Genomic DNA, 18,100 nt, shown 5'->3' on the forward strand with positions numbered 1-18,100 from the left:
ATATTAGTTTGTATTTTCTAAAACTCCTTAGATTTTACATATTGATTTTTAACTCACCTGAATATTTTTTGTATAATGTGTGAAATAGGGCTCTATATTTGTTTTATTTCAAGTAATAGTGGTCCATGTACTTGATTTGTTGAATAAACCTTATTTTACCCATTGATTTGAAATATCAATTTAATCATATATTACATTATTGGACAGATATATATGTTTGTTCCTATAATGCTAATTTTATTTCTTTGATCTACTTGATTATTTCTGTGCTAGTGTCATATTGTTTTAATTGCTGAGACTATATACTGGATTTAAAGTTTTTTACATTTTATAATGGATTTTGACATTTAAAAAATAAATAAAATCTGCATATTTTTAAAAAAAGGAAAAGATAGAAGGAATTCCTACCTTTTGTGACAAAATGGATGGAACTGGAGAATATTATGCTAAGTGAAAGAAGCCAATCAATGAAAGACAAATACCATATGATCTCACCTATAAGTGTAATCTATTCAACAAAATAACAAAATAATCCACAGGCATGGAAACATGGAGCAGATTGAAACTGATCAGAGGAGACAGAGAAGGAGGACAATGGTGGGAAGAAGGGGAAGGGACTAGACAAAGAACATGTATGAATGATCCATGGGCATGGACAACAGTGTGGGAATTGACTGTGGGAACTGAGGGTCGGGATGTGTTGAGGACGACAAAGGGAAAAAACTGAGACAACTGTAATAGAATAAACATGATTAAAAAATAAAAGTATTTATTGAAGAAGATACAAGAAACATTGAAGATATGACAATCATGCCTCAGTCCCCTTCAAAATAGGCAACTTGGGACTTCACACAGTTTTCCCAATCACCATCAGCTGCCCATCTATTTTTCCTGAATCTCATCGATGGTCTGAAATCTCTTCCCTTTCAAAAGTGATTTTAGTTTTGGGAAAAGCCAGAAGTTGCAGGATGCCAAATCTCGGCTGTGGGGCGGCTGAGCCACCTAAGTGATTTCAAGGTTCACCAAAAAACTCTGTACAAGACCTGATGCATGAGCAGGCACATTCTTGTGATAAAGCTGCCAATTCCAGCTTCATAACCATGGCCTTCTAAATCATCTGAATAGTATCTGTGGAGGAATGTTCAAGTTTAATTCAAAATTTGATGCAGATTGATTGCTTTATTCATTCAGTCATTTTAAACGCTATGGCCACACAGTCCACATGCTCACTCAACAGCATCTACCGCCCCCACTGACTACTATAGTGAAGTCGTCATTTTCCAGGCATGCACATTCCAGTCTATTCTCCTTGGCTGCCAGGTTATATCTGTGTCACTCAAACTGTTCTTGCTATATTAACAATGGCTGGCTTGATTTTTTCTGGACACACCTCATATACCATATTTTGCTTATCGACTTATTTGTCAATGGGCACATGGGCTGCTTCCATCTTTTGGCTACTGTGAATGCTTCTATGAATATTGGTGTATAAATATCTATTGAGTTCCTACTTTCTTTGGGGTATATATCCAGAAGTGAAGGTGCTGAATCATATGGAAATTCTATTTTTAATTTTTTGAAGAATCTTCATACTGTTATCTCCACAGTAACTGCACCATTTTACATTCCCAGCAGCAATGCACAAGGATTCCAGTTTCTTTATGTTCTCATCAACATTTGCTCCTTTCTTTCTTTTTTTTAATGGTAATAGTCATCTTACTGAGTGTGAATATCTCATTGTGGTTTTGATTTTCATTTCCTTAATGATTAGTGATGTCAAGCACCTTTTCATGTGTTTTTTGGCCATTTGTATACATTCTTTGGAGAAATGTCTATTCAAATCTTTGCCTGTTCTTTGTTTTTGTTGAGTTGTAGGGCATTCTTTATATATTCTAGATATTAATATCTTATCAAATATATGATCTCACATGTTTTAAGGAATAATTAAATCCTCAGTGATGGCTGAATAGCAGAAGACTCCTGGGGATGGACACAACATTTATATAAGTGAATAAAATATTCTGGTAAGCATAATTCATTGGAAGGAGGAATAGCTGAAGGCTAGAAATCCCCCACAAATGCCAAAGTAAAGAGGTTTGACCTATCACTCTTAGGCACAGTTTTGTTTTGTTTTGTTTTGTTTTACTCCCTTTAATGTGGGAAAATAGAATTAACTCAAGTTCTGCCCCATTTTTCTCAGACATTAAAAACCATATCAAAGACCCACCTGAGACAGATCAATAATTTCATTGAAAGCTGTGTTTCTCAGACTTCACTCACATAATTTTTGCCATGTTCACATAATATGTAATATTTTAAAAGTACTTTTAAGTCAACTCAACTTGCAAATTAAGTTTATCCTAAAATGAAACTTTAAAATCAGTATATTATAGTAAATGGAAAGCCAGAATCAGGTGCCCTTACAGCTACAGCAGATTACAAACATCAGTTACTCTTTTGTCATCTTGGACAGCCCTTGCTGGTAGCCCTAGATAACCATGCCCTCTCTCTAACAGTATGCCCAACTATATCTGCCAGAATGCTTTTAGGCAGGGCTATTTATTGGATAGAGTGTGCTATTCATACTTACACACAAGTTTGTGCCAGGGAATAGAAATAGGCTGATGGTGTCAAAGTACCATCTCAATTGGTTTTCCACATTATACTTTGGGAAACACTGCTCTAGGCTAGAGAACGGTTTTTGAGAATTTGTTCTTGACAGAAAAAACCATAGATTCCTCCAGGGTATGCTCTGTATATGTGATGGAAATGGAAAAAGGAGATGAAGGCCTAGAGGCCCTCTGTCTTCCTCAACCTCAATCCCTGCTGGTTTTTACAGGCAGAAGTTATGGGGATTTCTCTTCCTGGCACTGAATCCCTGGGCTGGGGGCCTGGTGTGGGACTGAGACCTCTTGCTTCTCAGTGGGAAATTCTGTAGCCAAGATATCCTTCCCATTGAAACCAAAAAAGTTCACATTTGTACTGTCTGTCACTACCAGAACCAATAAGTAGAGAAGACAAGGACTGAATCTGTATGGGTGCTTTATTAAGATGCTGGTGATCTGAGAAGACAGCAGGTTATGTACCCTCAAAAACCATCTTAATATCTTATCTCAAGCTGACTTTTTTGTAAGGAGAAGGGTAGGTAAGGGGTTTGGAAAAAGTTTAATTGGAAAACAGTTATAGTTTGGGCAATTTTCCTAGTACTTCTTTAATCTGCTGGTCAACAACTCAGATACTGTCTCCATTGCTTGCAGACTCCTTGGGGCACAAAGGTTGAATTTCATGTCAACCTGTTGGAGTCATGTAGATCATGCATCCCTGTTCTTGGAATAACAGCTCCACATGCATTAATCACTTAAGCCTATCATCTAAGGCTTAAATCTTTAACTCTTACGTTCCCCTATCATTCTCCTACTGTTAGTTTTAATTGTTTTATTTCTATCATATTTGTTTTATATGGAAGTAATCATTTTGCTGTTGAATAAAGTACTTCCACAGTTTATCTTTATATTAGAAACCATTTTGCAGGCAATTTGACATGATTAAAGGCATGATGATATGTTAGTGGTGGTGTTGCAATTCACCTACAACAATTTTTAGTATACTTGACAAAAGTTGCATACTTTCCAGCTGGAGCTACATTACTCTTAAAAAAAATATTTTATTTACTTATCTTTTTAGAGAGAGGGGAAGGGATGGAAAAAGAGGGAGCGAAACATCAATGTGTGAGTGAAACATTGATTGGTTGCCTCTCACATGTCCCCAACTGGGGACCTGGCCTGGCACCCAGGCATGTGCCCTGACCAGGAATTAAACTGGCAACCATTTTGGTTTACAGGACAATGCCCAACCCACTGAGCCACACCAGTCAGGACTACATTAGCATTTTTTAAAGAAAATATTTCCCTGTGCTTTAGAGTTACCATAGGTCCCCAGTTATCTTTCCAGGGGAGTACAAATGCCTATAAAACATGAAATGAAAGTTTGTTTGACATAGGTTCCTGTCCACTTTTCTTCTAGTTGGCTTTCTGGGGATCTTGTCTTCCAGGTTTTGTGTGGCACCTCATATCCAGATTCAAAGGAATGTACCAAACCTGTGGGGGAGAGATCTCTAATACAAGCCAGGTCAATAATTATAGCAAAGGTCTGACTTTGATGTTGTATCTGGTTCTTTACCTTCACTTCTTGATTTACATATATGTCTCCCACCTCAGTTGTAGCCTGGAATGGTTGCCTGTACACTATTTCATAAGGACTCAACTGAATACCACTTCAAGGAGCCACCCTTATCCTGATCAGGGCAATAAGTAACACTTGACCCCAGTGGAGATGAATTTTTTGACACAGTTTAGTTACATTTTTTTCTTCAAGTTGTGATTTATTTTCTTTACCTTCCCAGAAGCCTGAGGTCTCCACGCTATGTGGAGCCTCCACGTGACTCCTAAAAATTTTCTAACCTTCCATGTAATTTCTGAAACAAAAGCAGAAATCTGGATGTTGCCAGGTAAGCCAAAGCAAGGAATGACTTCCTTCAGTAGGGCTTTCATTACCTCCGAGGATTTCTCAGTTCTAGTAGGCTAGGCCTCTATCCATCCTGAAAAGGTATTAACAAATATTAATAATTATTTCCATCCTTGGACGCTCAGTGTCTGGGTAAAGTATATTTGCTAGTCTTCAAACAGGCATACCTTGGTATTGTTTCTCTTCTTTTTTCTGATGGGAATCTGTCTTAGAATTGTTTTTCAGGCACACAAGACTTCAGAAATTCCAGGACCTGTGAGCCATGGTTTAATACAGGTGGTTCAAAACCCCAGCTCTTAGCTTTCTCTAATTCTGTAGTTAAATATTCAGGGTTGAGTTGTGACAAGTCTAGAACAGGTACCAAAGGCATTACAAATGTTCCTTTAGCAGCCTCTTTCACTGCTCAGTCAGACTGTTTCCTTTAGCCACTTCAGTGTACTCTTTCTGATGCTCAGGGTAGTGTATTACTGTCACCTGTAAAGGTACCTGAACAGCCTCTAATTATTTAAAATTTCTGTAACAAGTTTAATTTCCTTTTTATTGGAGGTTAATAGTCCTCTTTCCTTCCAGATGCACATTTTCCCTCTTTTAAATCATTCTGTATTTCAGCACAGTCGTACATTAGAATGGCTGAGTCAGGTTCTGGAAGAAGGGAGGCAGGATTTAACTTAGCTTTTTTAAAAAGGTTTTTATTTATTTTTAGAGATGGAAAGGGAGGGAGAAAGAGAGGGATAAAAACATCCACCTGTGAGGGATACATCGACTGGTTGCCTCTTGCATGCCCCCAACGGGCCACCTGGCCTGCAACCCAGGCAGGTGTCCTGACAGGGAATTGAACTGGCAACCTTTTGATTTGCAAACCAGCACTCAATCCACTGAGCCACACCAGCCAGGGCCTTACTTACAGTTTTAAATTTCTTGGTATCTTCCCATTCTTCTAGCAGTGAACCACAAATTCCCTTTTTGCTCTAGCAAGCTCAATACTTGGTGGGGTGCATAAATGGTGGGAGGCTTTTCCAAGGAAAACTCTTGATCTTCTTATAGAAGCTCAAAGAATGGAGGCTCCTCACCCCATTTTACCAGACAAAGCTTTGTAATATCACACAAACCAGAAGGCACATTAATTCCTGATGACCATTCTAAGTAGTAACCTGGGACTGCAATTCTACCGGAGAGAGGTCTGTAGTATCACACAAACTGGAAGGCACATTAATTCCTGACAACTGTTCTAAGTCATAACCTGGAACTGCAGTTCAACCAGACAGAGCTCTGTAATATCACACAAACCTTAATTCCTGATGACCAGTTCTGGGTTGTAACCCAGGACTGCAATTCTGAACCAGAAAGTGCAGGAATTCAATCAAAATGAAGGCAACAGGGAGTGCAGAGAATTGGAGTCCCCAAGTGAAATCACTTGGCAGCTGCTAGGAAGTATCCAAATCCGTACCCTGGGATATCCCAGTCCAGACAGCCAATGGGACTCCCTGCCAAATACCTAGACTTACAAGAGAACCTAGAAGGTATCCCACCAGTTGCCAGAAAATGAAACTTGAAGAGTCAGTGTTCATGCTGCCTGTCACTACCAGAACCATTAAGTAGAGACAAGGATTGAATCTTTATGGGCACTTTATTCAGATGCTGACAATGAGAAGACAGTGGGTTATGTACCCTTAAAAACCATCTTAACATCTCACTCAAGTCAACCTTTTTATAAGGAGAAGAAACAGTAGGTAAGGGGTTCAGGGAAAAAAAGGTTAATTGGATAAGAATTGCAATCCAGGTGCGATTTTCCTAGTACTTTTTTAATCTGTTGATCAACAACTCAGATACCATCTCTATCACCTGCAGACCCTGTGGACACAAAGGTTGAATTGCTTGTTGACCTCTAAAGTTACATAGACCATGCATTCCAGTTCCTAAAATAACAGTTTTTCACATGCATTAATCACTTAAGCCTAACAACTGAGGCTAAAATCTTTAATTCTTGAGTTCCCTTTCTAACCTGCCACACATGGGTATGAAACCAGTCTGTTCCATGTCTCTGCCCTTCCTACCAGTTTCAATGTGGTTTCTTTAATTCCCAAGTTGTAGAACTTCCACGAAGCCAGATTTCAATTGGTCTGAATGATGGCTGTTCTATAGTTTAGTTGTAATTTTGATGTGGTTGTGGAAGGATGGGAGTACCACATTTACCTATGCCGCCATCTTAACTGGAAGTCAACTGTTTATATTCTTTCAGCATTTCAGTATGTCATCTGTCTCCTAGCTTCCATAGTTTTAGGTGGGAAAAAAAGCTGTGAATCTTATTAAGGATCTCTTATATATAAGAATTTGCTTCTCTTTTGCTGCTTTCAGGATTCTTTGTGAGTGACTTTCAACAGCTTGATTATGTCTTGGTGTAGTTTTCTTTGAATTTACCATATTTGGAGTTCATTGTTTTTCTTAAACAACTAGAGTCATGTCTTTTATCAAATTTGGGAAGTTTTTGACAATTATGTCTTCAAATAATCTTTTTTCTCCTTTCTATCTCTCCCTTCCTTCGTGGATACCCCTTATCCAAAAATTGATATGCTTGATGTCCCAAAGGTTTCTTAAGCTCTGTTCATCTTTCTTTTTTCCCTTTCTGTTCTTCAGGTTGGGTAATCTCAACTGACCTACCTTCAAGTCTGCTGATTCTTTCTTCTCACTGCTCATATCTGCTGCTGAAAATTCCAGTGAATTCTTAGTTACAGTTATTATACTTTTAACTTCCAGAATTTCTATTTGGTTCCTTTTGATCATTTTTCTTTATTGACTGATTCTCTTATTTGGTGAGACACTGTTTTTTTGATATCCTTTAGTTTTCTGTCCATGATTTCCTTCAGCTCCTGCAATATCTTTAAAAGGGTTGATAGGAAATCTTTGTCTAATAAGTCCAGTATCTCTGTGTTCTTAGGGACAGCTTTTATTAATTTTTTTCCTGTTATAGGCCATAATTTCTTGTATTCATGCCTACCTTGTAATTTTCTTTGTTGGAAACTGGCCATTTTAATTATTATATCGTGGCATATCTGCAAATATTTTTCTGTCTCCCTAGGATTTGCTGTTGCTGCTTGTTGTGATTGTTGTCCTTTTATTGTTTAATGACTTTTCTACACTAATTATGTAAACTCTGTATTTCTGTGTGTGGCCACTGAAGTCTGTTTTGTTGGCTTAGTGGTTGGCTAGTGATTCAACAGATTACCTTAAATATCTATGACCAAACAACAACAACAACAACAGGGCCACCTATAGACTATGGACTAAAAGCTCTCCCCTTCTATTGGTTGATATGTATTAAGTTTTTTATTGAAATATAGGTCTTTTGCTCATTTACAAACTTGAGTTCACTTATTAGAAAGGTATAAAAAAGGTCTCCTTAAGATGTTATACATGCAAATTTATGTATTTTTTAAAAATGTTATCTTAAAATATTTTATCTATATTGGGAAATCCAGCTTTTCCCCACTCTATTTGTGATGGCAGGACTGGATTTACAATTTATTCTTTTAGAAAGACAGCAGGAATAGAACCATACACCTTTTTCTTATAAGAATTATAATACTTTGTTATTTTCTTTGTATATATTTTCGTAGGCAAATATTCTTTCAACAAATATTTAATTAGTATGTCCACAGAACTTTCATTCTAGTGGTAGATAAAATACATAAACATATGATGTAGCAAACTGCGTAAGAAAAATAGAGCAGGGAGGAGAGGGTGGTCACGTTCCATTTATATACAGTTCTCAGAGGAAAGACCTTTGTGATAAAGTGAGATTTGAAGAGAGACTTAAAGAAGTGATAGTGTAAGCCAAGTAAATACCAAGAGCATTCCAGGCAGAAGGATAGCAGTGCAAACATACTGAGACAGAAACATGCTCCATGTACTGGAGAAAAGGGGAGGACAGTGTTGGGAAAAGAACAAGTAAGTATAAAGTCATTGGACACAAAGCTAGAGGTAACATGAATGGGCACAGCTTACACATGGCCTTGTAGACCACAAGAGAGCTTTGGCTTTTATTAAGACAGGAAGCCACTGATGGACTTTTAAGATAGGAATGGTACTTTTAAAAGGATCAGTCTGTTGTGTGAGCAATGTGGAAGCAAGTGTAAAAGTGGGAGATCAGTTACGAGGCCTTTGCTATGGTCCATGTATAGGAAGACAGCATCTTAGACCAGAAGGAATGTGAAAGAGGTGGTAAACAGAGATGAGATTTTGGGTATATTTTGAAAATAATACTGACAGGACTTCCTGATGAAGTGACTGTGAGGTATAAAAGATTCAAGGATGAGTCCAATGTTCTTAGCCTTACCTGGAAGAACGGAGCTGCTATTTCATGAAATAGGTAAGATCCGATCAGGATTGGTTTTGGTGGGGGGTCGGGAAGATTGTTTGGTTTTGGATATAGTAAGTGTGTGATTGCCTATTAGACATTTAAGCAGTGCTGTAGAGTAGGCAGTTAAGCGTGAGTCCAGTGTTCAGGATAAAGGTATGGGCTGGAGATTCAAATGTTGATTTCATTTAGCCAAAGATCTGGATGAGATTGCCTAGGCAAAGAGAACAGAGAAAGGAGAATCAGTACAAGTTGTGAGATTTGAATTGTGGAGCACTATAGCATTTAGAGACTGGAAAATGAGGGGGAACCAGCAAGGAGACTACAGAACAGCCATTTAAGAAGGAAGAGAAGCAAGAGAGAAATAGAGTGAAATCATGGATATCAAGATAAGGTACTTCAAAAAGAAGAGTACATCATCAGCTGTTTCAAATGCTGCTGACAGATGAAGGGAGAAGACTAAATAAGAAAAATTGGATTTGAGAACATGGAGGCTGCTGCTGATCTTGTGCAGTTTCAATGGAGATGAAGTTTTTCTGTAGACGAGAACAGGCCATAGCAATAGGGTAACATCTGGAGGGAGATAGAAGTCAAGATGTTTTGTTTTTTTAAAGATGGTAATTATTAAAACATGTTTGTAAGTTGATGGAGGTGATCCATTTGAGAGAGAAAAAGTAATTTTGTAAGCAGAGCAGACAATTCCAAGAGAAAATGGTACTCAGAACACAAGTGGCAAGTTTGGTCTCAGGAAATTTCAAAGTTACTGAGTGTAGCAGTGTATTCAGATGTAGGAAGGCTGGTAGGTGCAATGGTGGGAAGAGGCAGGCACTGTTACTGATTTATGATTTCTTCTATTTTCTACAGATAAGAAGCAAAGTAATGACTTCTGAGTGAGGAGCAGGCATATATAGCCAAGAAAGATGTTAAACAGCTGCTGAAGAACACAGGGTAAATGGATAAGGGAAATTAGTCTGAGGGTGTGAGAACACAAGGAGCCCAACTTCAATTGCTTTGAAGCAAGAATAGAGTGAAATGAGCACTGCTGTGGTTTAGATAGGGAAAATGGAGGAAGAGAGAAGGAAAGAACTAAAGGCGGTTGCAAAGGAAGCTTTAAAGCCATGGATGATGGCTGTTGTAGCTCAGTGGATTGTGTGCACAGCCTATGAACTAAAGAGTCACTGGTTCAATTCCCAGTCAGGGAACATGCCTGAGTTGCAGGCCAAATCGCCAGTAAGGGGTGTGTGAGAGGCAACCACACATCAATGTTTCCTCTCCCTCTCTTTCTGCCTCCCTCCCTGTCTAAAAATAAAATCTTTAAAAACAAAACAATGGATGATGGAATCTTAGGTAGGCAATGAGATGACTTTTTAAAAATGGGCATAATATTTAAATGTATCCTTTAGTAAACAGTCAATTCTCATTATTTGAGGTAATGTTCTATAAAGTCAAGATAAATAGTGAGATGCTCCCAGGGGAAATACAAGGTTAGGTACCTGACTCTGGTCACATTTTTGTCAACCAGTCAATACATAACTTTTTTTTATGTTTTTGTTTACACACCTGTTTCATAGATACTGTTGATTTATTAACACTGAACTCATGGCCAAGAGCACTACTGATAAGCCTGAAGAAGGACATGTGTTTTCTCCACAAGGCCCAGCACACACAGCCTTCCTATGCTTAGAAATACCAGACAGCACTTTAGCCCTAGGCTTGGAGCACCATTTAAGACAGTGAAATCACCAATAAAAAGCATGAAAAATGTGAAAAACATGGCACTATATATATTGTAAAAAGCACATTTGTTTTCAGTAAAAGAGGTGAAACAATAAGGCTGAGTGTAGCCTTTTTTAACCTCATCTGAAAATGTGTCAGGCAAGTTAAATTTTTTGCCACCTTGCATCACATGTCCATCAATGCTGCATTATCAATTTTACAAATAAATTTTAGTGAGTAGTCAAACTTGGAAACAGAGAATCTGTGAACAATGAGGACTGTACATTGCCTGCCACTGTTTCCTCCACAGCTCAGCCCAGTTTTGCTGCTTTTGATGAAATGGTATGTATCAATTTCGGCAGACATCTGATTATCGGACACATTTTGCTGCCAATTTCCAAAAAGTTTCTGCATAAGGTTTATATATTACTTTTTGTCCCCTTGTAATCTGATGTCTCCTGACTTCATTGTTATGTTTAAAAAGTGTTAGAAATTACACATAAGACTCCAGGGTATTTTTCCCCTCATCTCAGTCATTGGCAGTTAAACGGGCATTAAGCAGGCTTTTACTATTCCTCACAGACAGCAATCGTCTTAACATTTGGCTGGTGGATGTGACAGTCCTGTAGTTACTTTCTAATGTTTTTTTCAATCTTGATTTCAGAGCCTTTGACTCACATTATTCCATCTGTTCATTAGGCCCTGTAATAATGTAACTTGCTGGCTACCAAACAAATCAGTTTTTGATAGATTTTTGGAAGGGATCTTGTTTCTTACAATTTACTATTTTGCCTTTTTATTCTGTGGAAATAGTTGTATATTGACTTCATGTGTATTACAGTCCTTTTTATTACTGTTGCAAGGTGTTTAAGAGCAAGAGAAAAATCACCTGAATACCACCACCCTCAAATAAAACTTATTTTGGTGTACTTGACTTTCCCCCTCCCTTTAAGCCAATGTTGTCATTGTGACTGTAGTCTGTAAAATTAAATTTGTAGCTATTTCATTTAACCCAACCTATGCTTTATTCACACCCTGAACCTCCAAATGAAGTAGGAGAAAAATGAAAACTAAAGGAGGGTGGACTGAGACCGGCTGGGGGTGGAACATTTTAAACAAAGATGAGACGGTTCAAGACTGTTCTCAAGTCCCATTCCCCTAAAGCTTATTAAGCTCGCTGACGTTTTAATTCAAAGGCCCAGAGGCGCTTCCGGGTCGGGCTCAGCAAAGTCCACTCCACATCCGCGCAGGCCCACATCCTAAATCCTTCACATCTGTCACTCCTCGTTGGGAAAGCTCGCTTCGCGGGAAGTGACTGACTTCTAACCTACCGCGCGCGAGCTCCAGGTAGCCCTGCCAGTCCCAGGATAGCAGCGCGTTAGGCGTCCGGTGTAAGGCTGGTGCCCAAGCCCAGTTATGGATCCAGGGAACCGGCCTGAGAGGGCAGTCGCGCGCTCCCCACCTTCCTGAGAGCAGCTTCAGTCCTGCTCGCGGAGGCAACTCCGGGGTAACCGTTCGACCGTCGCCTACCGAGGGACTAGCGACCACCCCGCCCCAGCCCGGAGGGGCGGGCGCCTGTGGCCCGAGCGCTCACCCAAGACACCCTCCCCCTCTCGTGCCCCCGCCTCGGCGCACGCGCAGTAGTCCCAGCCTCCCTTATTTAGTCCGAGATGGCTTCTCTGGCGCCCCACTGTCCTCCTCCCGAAGGCGGCTCCTTCCCGGCCCACCCCGGGGCGCCTGGGACCAGCCTCGAGCGGGTCCCCAGGCAGGAGTCTCCTTAAACTGGAACGGCAGTGGCCGGACGCGAGCGTGAGGAAAAGCAGCAGCAACCGGAAAAGACTAAAGAGTGTAGAGGCGTTGAGCCAGGCCTCAAAGGAAGAGGAAAAGCGGAGCGAGCCGAGGTTTGCCGAAGACGGCGTGTGGAGTTGCGCGGGGAAGGGGAGGAGGGCCGAGGGTGGCAGAGGAGGGGCGCGGCGGAAACTGCCGAGGTTTGCCGAAGGCCGCAGCCTCGGAGTTGCCCGGATGTAGTTGGTGGAGCGGCGGCGGCGGCGGCACCGGCGGCGGCGGCGGCGGCGGCAGCGGCGGGCGGAGGAGAAGGGCCAAGCGGCGGCTGGGGCAGAGGCTGGCAGGAGGCGACGGAGAAGGAGGAGGAGGCGGAGAAGGCAGTTGCTCTCCGCGGGGCTAAACAGGACGCTTCTTATTGCCCCCCTCCCCCCGGTTGGCCGCTTCCGCCGTGTAGGTGGCGCCTCTCCCCCGGCTGAGAGTGAGCGTGGTGTGGACGGAGGGAGATGGCCCGGGAACGCCGGCGCCAGTAACGGGGAGGTGCTGAGAGTCACCGAGGGCGCGCCGGACCCTGGTGCCGGTGCTGCCGCCCGCCCGCCTGCCCGCCCCTCGCGGCTGCTCTCCCCCCTCCCCCGACACACACTCACAGGTCGTGCATTGATGGTAATGTATGCGAGGAAACAGCAGAGACTCAGTGATGGGTAAATTGGCTTTTCGTTTCGGGCTGGGCCGCGGCGGGGGCGGGGGTGGCGGCGGCGCGGCGGCGGGCGAGGGGGGGGCTGTTCCTCCTTATCGGCTGCTGGCGGAGCCGCCATTTTTGTTGTTAACCCTGGTCCGGATCGGGCTGGGAGGAGGAGCGGTGGCGCGAGCAGGCGAGGCGAGAGTGAGTGTGGAGGGAGCACAGGGCCGGGGCGCGGCGTTTCGCCCTCGTCATTGCCTTTAAAAGCGGCGAGTGTGCTTGTGCGGGCTCTCCGCCGGTTCGTTTGGTAGGTCTCCCGCGGGGAGGGGCGCTGGGGGGGGCGTTTTCCTCTCTTCCCTCGAGATGTTTCATGTCGCCGTCTCTCTTCCTGTTTTTCAGCTGTCACGACCGGAGGGGGGACTCGCAGCCTTACCAGGTACCAGACGAGGCCGGGGTGGAGGGGTGGATGCGGGGACGGAGGGGGAAGGGAGGAAGGACCTAGTACTCGAGCGCAGGCTTCAGATGTCGCTACAGGCCCTTCGGTGCAACAAATCCTAAACTAGCACTGCTGGACCCCATAAAATGCTCTGTTTGGGTCCATTAGCGTTCTTCAGAAAGGTTTAGTGATTTATTTTGACAGGTGAGTGGAGGGAGTTCAGTTTTTAAGGAAAAAGTCATTCTTAGCCAAAAAGGACTTGACTCGATTATTTGGGTGTGAAAGAATCGATAGGGTCAAGTAATAGGTTCCTATATTGTATTGGGGAAATAAAAGTTAATGTTAAGGTATTAAATGAGATGAAAGGCCTGGGTAGAAGCAACTGATGTGCAACTTTTAAGTGTATTGTAAACCACTGTCCCTTCCCAATTTAGTTTTTTTGTTTGTTGTTTTTTTGGGGTTTTTTTGTTTTGTTTTTTTTTTTTTGGCAAATAGTTGCCTTACTAGTGAGAAATCGTGCTTTTGGTTCTGTAGGAATAAAGATTCTTTGGATACTTGGATAACTCATTCTAATGATGATTCTAGTTACATAGGTTCCTTTTTGTTACTGCAGTTGCTGCATGTAAAGTTTTAAAAAACTATACAGGTGGCTCCTGTTTTTTGGGGCGAAATCTCTTATTAAGGTTGTTAGCAGATGACCGTAGAAGTAAATATTTTTACATCTAATTACTGCAAGCATAGGAGAGTAGTTTTCTAAGCTGATAGTTGTGTAGCTGGCTGGCATGAGTTATAGCTCAAGTTAAAAACTTTAGGTCCCCTGATGTGTAAACTGTTGTTAATTACATTTGGGTATCAAAGATTAAACCCAATTGAATCTGCCCCTTTAAAACATAATTAATTACACACTGTATCAGGGTTGTTTTAAATATGTGTTAGGATAAAATTTAACCGTTATTGTGAAGGTTCTCCATTAAATTTCGTTATGTTGTGTTGGAACTATCAGCTAATATTTTTCTTACACCTTGGTTTCCCACATCTGTCAGAGTAGGTAAGGTAGGTTTGAAATGCTTTTTTTGAGTCAGGATTGGAGAAACTGATGCTTTCTTTTATAGGTTTTCAGAAATATGCTTAAGCTTATTATATTTGTGTCTTCGCCTCAAGTGTAGAGCAGAAATAGATTACAGTAGAACTCAGTTTCTGCTTTTCTTTAAACTTTTTAGTTCCCAGGAAAATCTATTGAGGAATTAATGTGCCAAGGTGTTTGATTTCACGTATTTACAAGATACTTTACGGACTGGAGTTTTTTTGTTTGTTTTTAAGATAACGGTGTTGTGATTTGTATGAGGAGCCTTATAACAAGCATTTATTTAGGTCTTGTCTGTATAACTTAAAGGCATAATTGAAATGGAAATTTTAATTTTACTATGTTCATAAACCTTAATGAAGTTAAAACACCAAATTTTATAATGAAATGAATTTAGGAAGTTACATTTAAAGTTTAAATGTTTTCTCTTTTTTTGGGGGGGTGATGTGTTACAGGCACTTAAGTATTCATCAAAGAGTCACCCCAGTAGCGGTGATCACAGACATGAGAAAATGCGAGACGCCGCAGATCCTTCACCACCAAATAAAATGTTGCGGAGATCTGATAGTCCTGAGAACAAATACAGTGACAGCACAGGTCACAGTAAGGCCAAAAATGTGCATATTCACAGAGTTAGAGAGAGGGATGGTGGTGAGTAGCTTTTTGTTGTAACTTTCACATATGTATACTTTAAACAATTGTTCTATGTAAAGTAATAGGTGGCAGTAATTACCATATGGCAGATGTTGGTGTGTGGTTATATATATTCTGAAAGTTTTTAATTTCTATCAATTTATTTGGTTCTTGAAAAAGTTACCATGGAAATAAGATGCTGACCTGAGCATCTAAAAATGGACTCCAGCAGGTGATAATAAGAGGATGCATTTACAAATAGAATTTGTCAAATATTTTATTGATGGTGAGAGAATTTCAGGACATTTTCCCAAGAAAAGAATTCTCACCTTTTCAAGTTTGGATTAGTTAATTTTGAGGTGCTTATTGCTACTGGAATCATATTTTTAAGGGCCTCAAATGTGTTCCCTAATGATAAATTATGAATTTAAAGCAGTATTTGGAGACTGTTCATGGATTAAAAAGATAATTTGTGATTCTGAAAAATTATGTTGTCTTTTTGTTGTAAACATTTAAAATACTATTTTCCATATTTTTCTGGACTTTACTAATGTATCTTTTATATTGTGTTCATTCAGATATTCAACTTTTTAAGTTAGCCTCATTTCTTTTGTATAAATGCTGGTACCCTTCAGTTATTGCCTTGTCTCTAATTCTCTGTTGTAGGATGTAGAGAAAAAATAAAATAAACTCAGTAACTTTTCAGAATTAATTTCCCCACATTTAGTAAAATATCAGGTACTGTGTCTAAAGCATGCATTAAAGAACAAACCAATTTCACTAAGATTGAGACATCTATATTTTTCCCCTCTATAAGATCTTATATCATTTCATAGGAAATATGTTTTGAGATACACAATATTGATTATGCTTTTCTAAGCTTCTAAAGAAACTCAGTAGAGTGCCATGTGGCTTTCTGCCTCGGTCAAATAGCTTCTCAATACTTTCCTTACTTTAAAAAAATATTCTCTATCTTCTGGTTCTCTTTTTTTGCCTCCTAGTACAAAAATCAGTTTTACTCAGTGTGATCAAATACTGGGAAACAGCGGTCTTACCTGTACATAATTACTGGGCTGAGGAAATTAATAGGAGATTGCATTGAGATAGTGTAGAAAGTATAGTTATCTGTTGAATATAGCTATAGCTTTGTGCTACTTATGCAGATAAACCATATTTTTGTTTGCAAGTAAGAGTGAAGGTAGGTTTGGCTATTTAAAGTATTTCAAGATCTTTGATGGCAAAGTTACTTAAACTATTAGTGTTTTCAGTTTTGTGGGTAAATTGTCCATTGTATTTTGTGTAGTCTGAGATGATATCATCAGTCACTTTTCTATAGCGGTTTTCATTTCAAATTTTAGTTCTTGGAAGGCATATATTATTTGTACTGTACTGTACTGTATGTTTAAAATTTGGTAATTGCAACAAAGAAAGATGTGATACCTCCTCTCCTTATAGATAAGTATCTTAGGTTCTCTTAGCAATTACAATCTGGTTAATGTATCATCTATCTTCAAATTCAGGAAGAAGTCAGTTTGCTTGATCTAGGGAACTTGATGTTACATTTATGATGAATTGTGCCTGGTAAATTCTTTTACAGGTGAAATAATCCTGAGAACATTCTCTTGCTTATTTATTCAACAACCATTGGGCATCTGCTAAGAGCCAACTGTGGGGTGGTATTCCTGGAAGTAAAGATAAGCTGTGATCCTGCCCTTGGAGCTATTAAAGGCTTTGACTCACAAGAGTTAGTGGTGTAGATGCTGACTTTTCCTTAACTTCTGGGGTTTTTTTTTGTTTGTTTTTCATTTTGATTTAAATTTTACTTCCTATGTGAACTCCAAGATACCTCTTGTTGGGTTTTAGTCTCCTTTTTATTTGCATTTGCTTGTTGATGTTTCCTTAGCTCCATTTGTAAGAAAATTCTTTCTTATTTTTCTGATCTAGTCAGTGGCTGAGTTAGGCCACAGCTTCTAACCTGCTTTTCAGCCACTTGTTTGTCTTAATGTGGAGCCTGTTAACTAATACAACTCCACTCCTATTTGTATAATTCCTACTAGTCCTGGTTGCCATATTCCTTTACACTTTGAAGGAATAATGATTACCATAAGATAGGAGATCTCTATTCTGGAGTTCAGAGTGCATCTTTGATGTTAATTCTGTCTTTTAAAGATGTAAAGTGATAATTCTTCCCTAATTTTATAGTTAGATATTTAGTCATCATACTTTGACTTGAGGTTTTTTTTATTGCCAGTGTATTTGAATCTATGTTTTAAAAGTGCACGTGTATAATTTTATTATAGGTATTTGAATTTTGTGAGGTTTTTATCTTTAAATATGAATTCAAATATATCTAAATGTTTATTTATATATATATATATATATATATGGACATTATCCAAAGTCAAATGCAAATGAGTTGGGTTATCTGTGCTCCTAGCATGTATAAGTAACAATGTAAGAACAAGTTACTATTTTGTTATTGAGTTAATTTCAAATTTGTAATTTTTTTAGTTTAGGAATTTAAAAAAATCTAATGACTTTAGTAAATGTCTAATAATGTAAGAACCTATGTGCTGTGATTTGTAACTTGCATTTTACAAAGCAAACAAATGTAGAACTTGCAAGATGTGTTGTTTTTCAGTAATTACTAGATATCTTTCATGGCATGTTAAATTTCTTTGAAAAGTGATAATTTAGAAATAATGCACAAAAAGAACTTTAAAGTATACAGTAAAAAGAAAGAGATTGAGAAGGATTGTCACTACTAGAAATCTTTAAAGACTTAGCGCAACATAGTGTGCAGTTAAAAGATTTAGAAATTTTATCCCTTAGGATTTGTTGAAGGGAATGTATTACGTATTTTGTTGTAAATTAAGGGGAAATAAATTATGT

General features: G+C 39.5%; 1 protein-coding gene across 7 annotated transcripts in view; it reads left to right on the plus strand.

Annotated features, from left to right (window-relative positions):
* The first annotated feature begins 12,251 nt into the window (after positions 1-12,251).
* WAC (WW domain containing adaptor with coiled-coil) overlaps positions 12,252-18,100 on the plus strand; it is a 92,181-nt gene continuing 86,332 nt past the window's right edge. For 2 of the 7 annotated variants that reach the window (XM_054592052.1, XM_054592080.1), the window contains exons 1-3: positions 12,654-13,077; positions 13,455-13,491; positions 15,031-15,226. In XM_054592052.1, coding sequence (XP_054448027.1) covers positions 13,037-13,077; positions 13,455-13,491; positions 15,031-15,226 — 274 coding nt within the window. In that variant the 5' untranslated portion in view covers positions 12,654-13,036. Of the gene's footprint in view, positions 12,496-12,653; positions 13,078-13,259; positions 13,363-13,454; positions 13,492-15,011; positions 15,227-18,100 lie in introns of those variants that run through there. The other 5 variants (XM_054592064.1, XM_054592069.1, XM_054592048.1 and 2 more) reach the window with 5 other exon arrangements.

Source organism: Pteronotus mesoamericanus, unplaced genomic scaffold (genome assembly GCF_021234165.1).
Source record: "Pteronotus mesoamericanus isolate MK-2021 breed Mesoamerican mustached bat unplaced genomic scaffold, CSHL_Meso_final contig_130, whole genome shotgun sequence".
Lineage (NCBI taxonomy): Eukaryota > Metazoa > Chordata > Mammalia > Chiroptera > Mormoopidae > Pteronotus > Pteronotus mesoamericanus.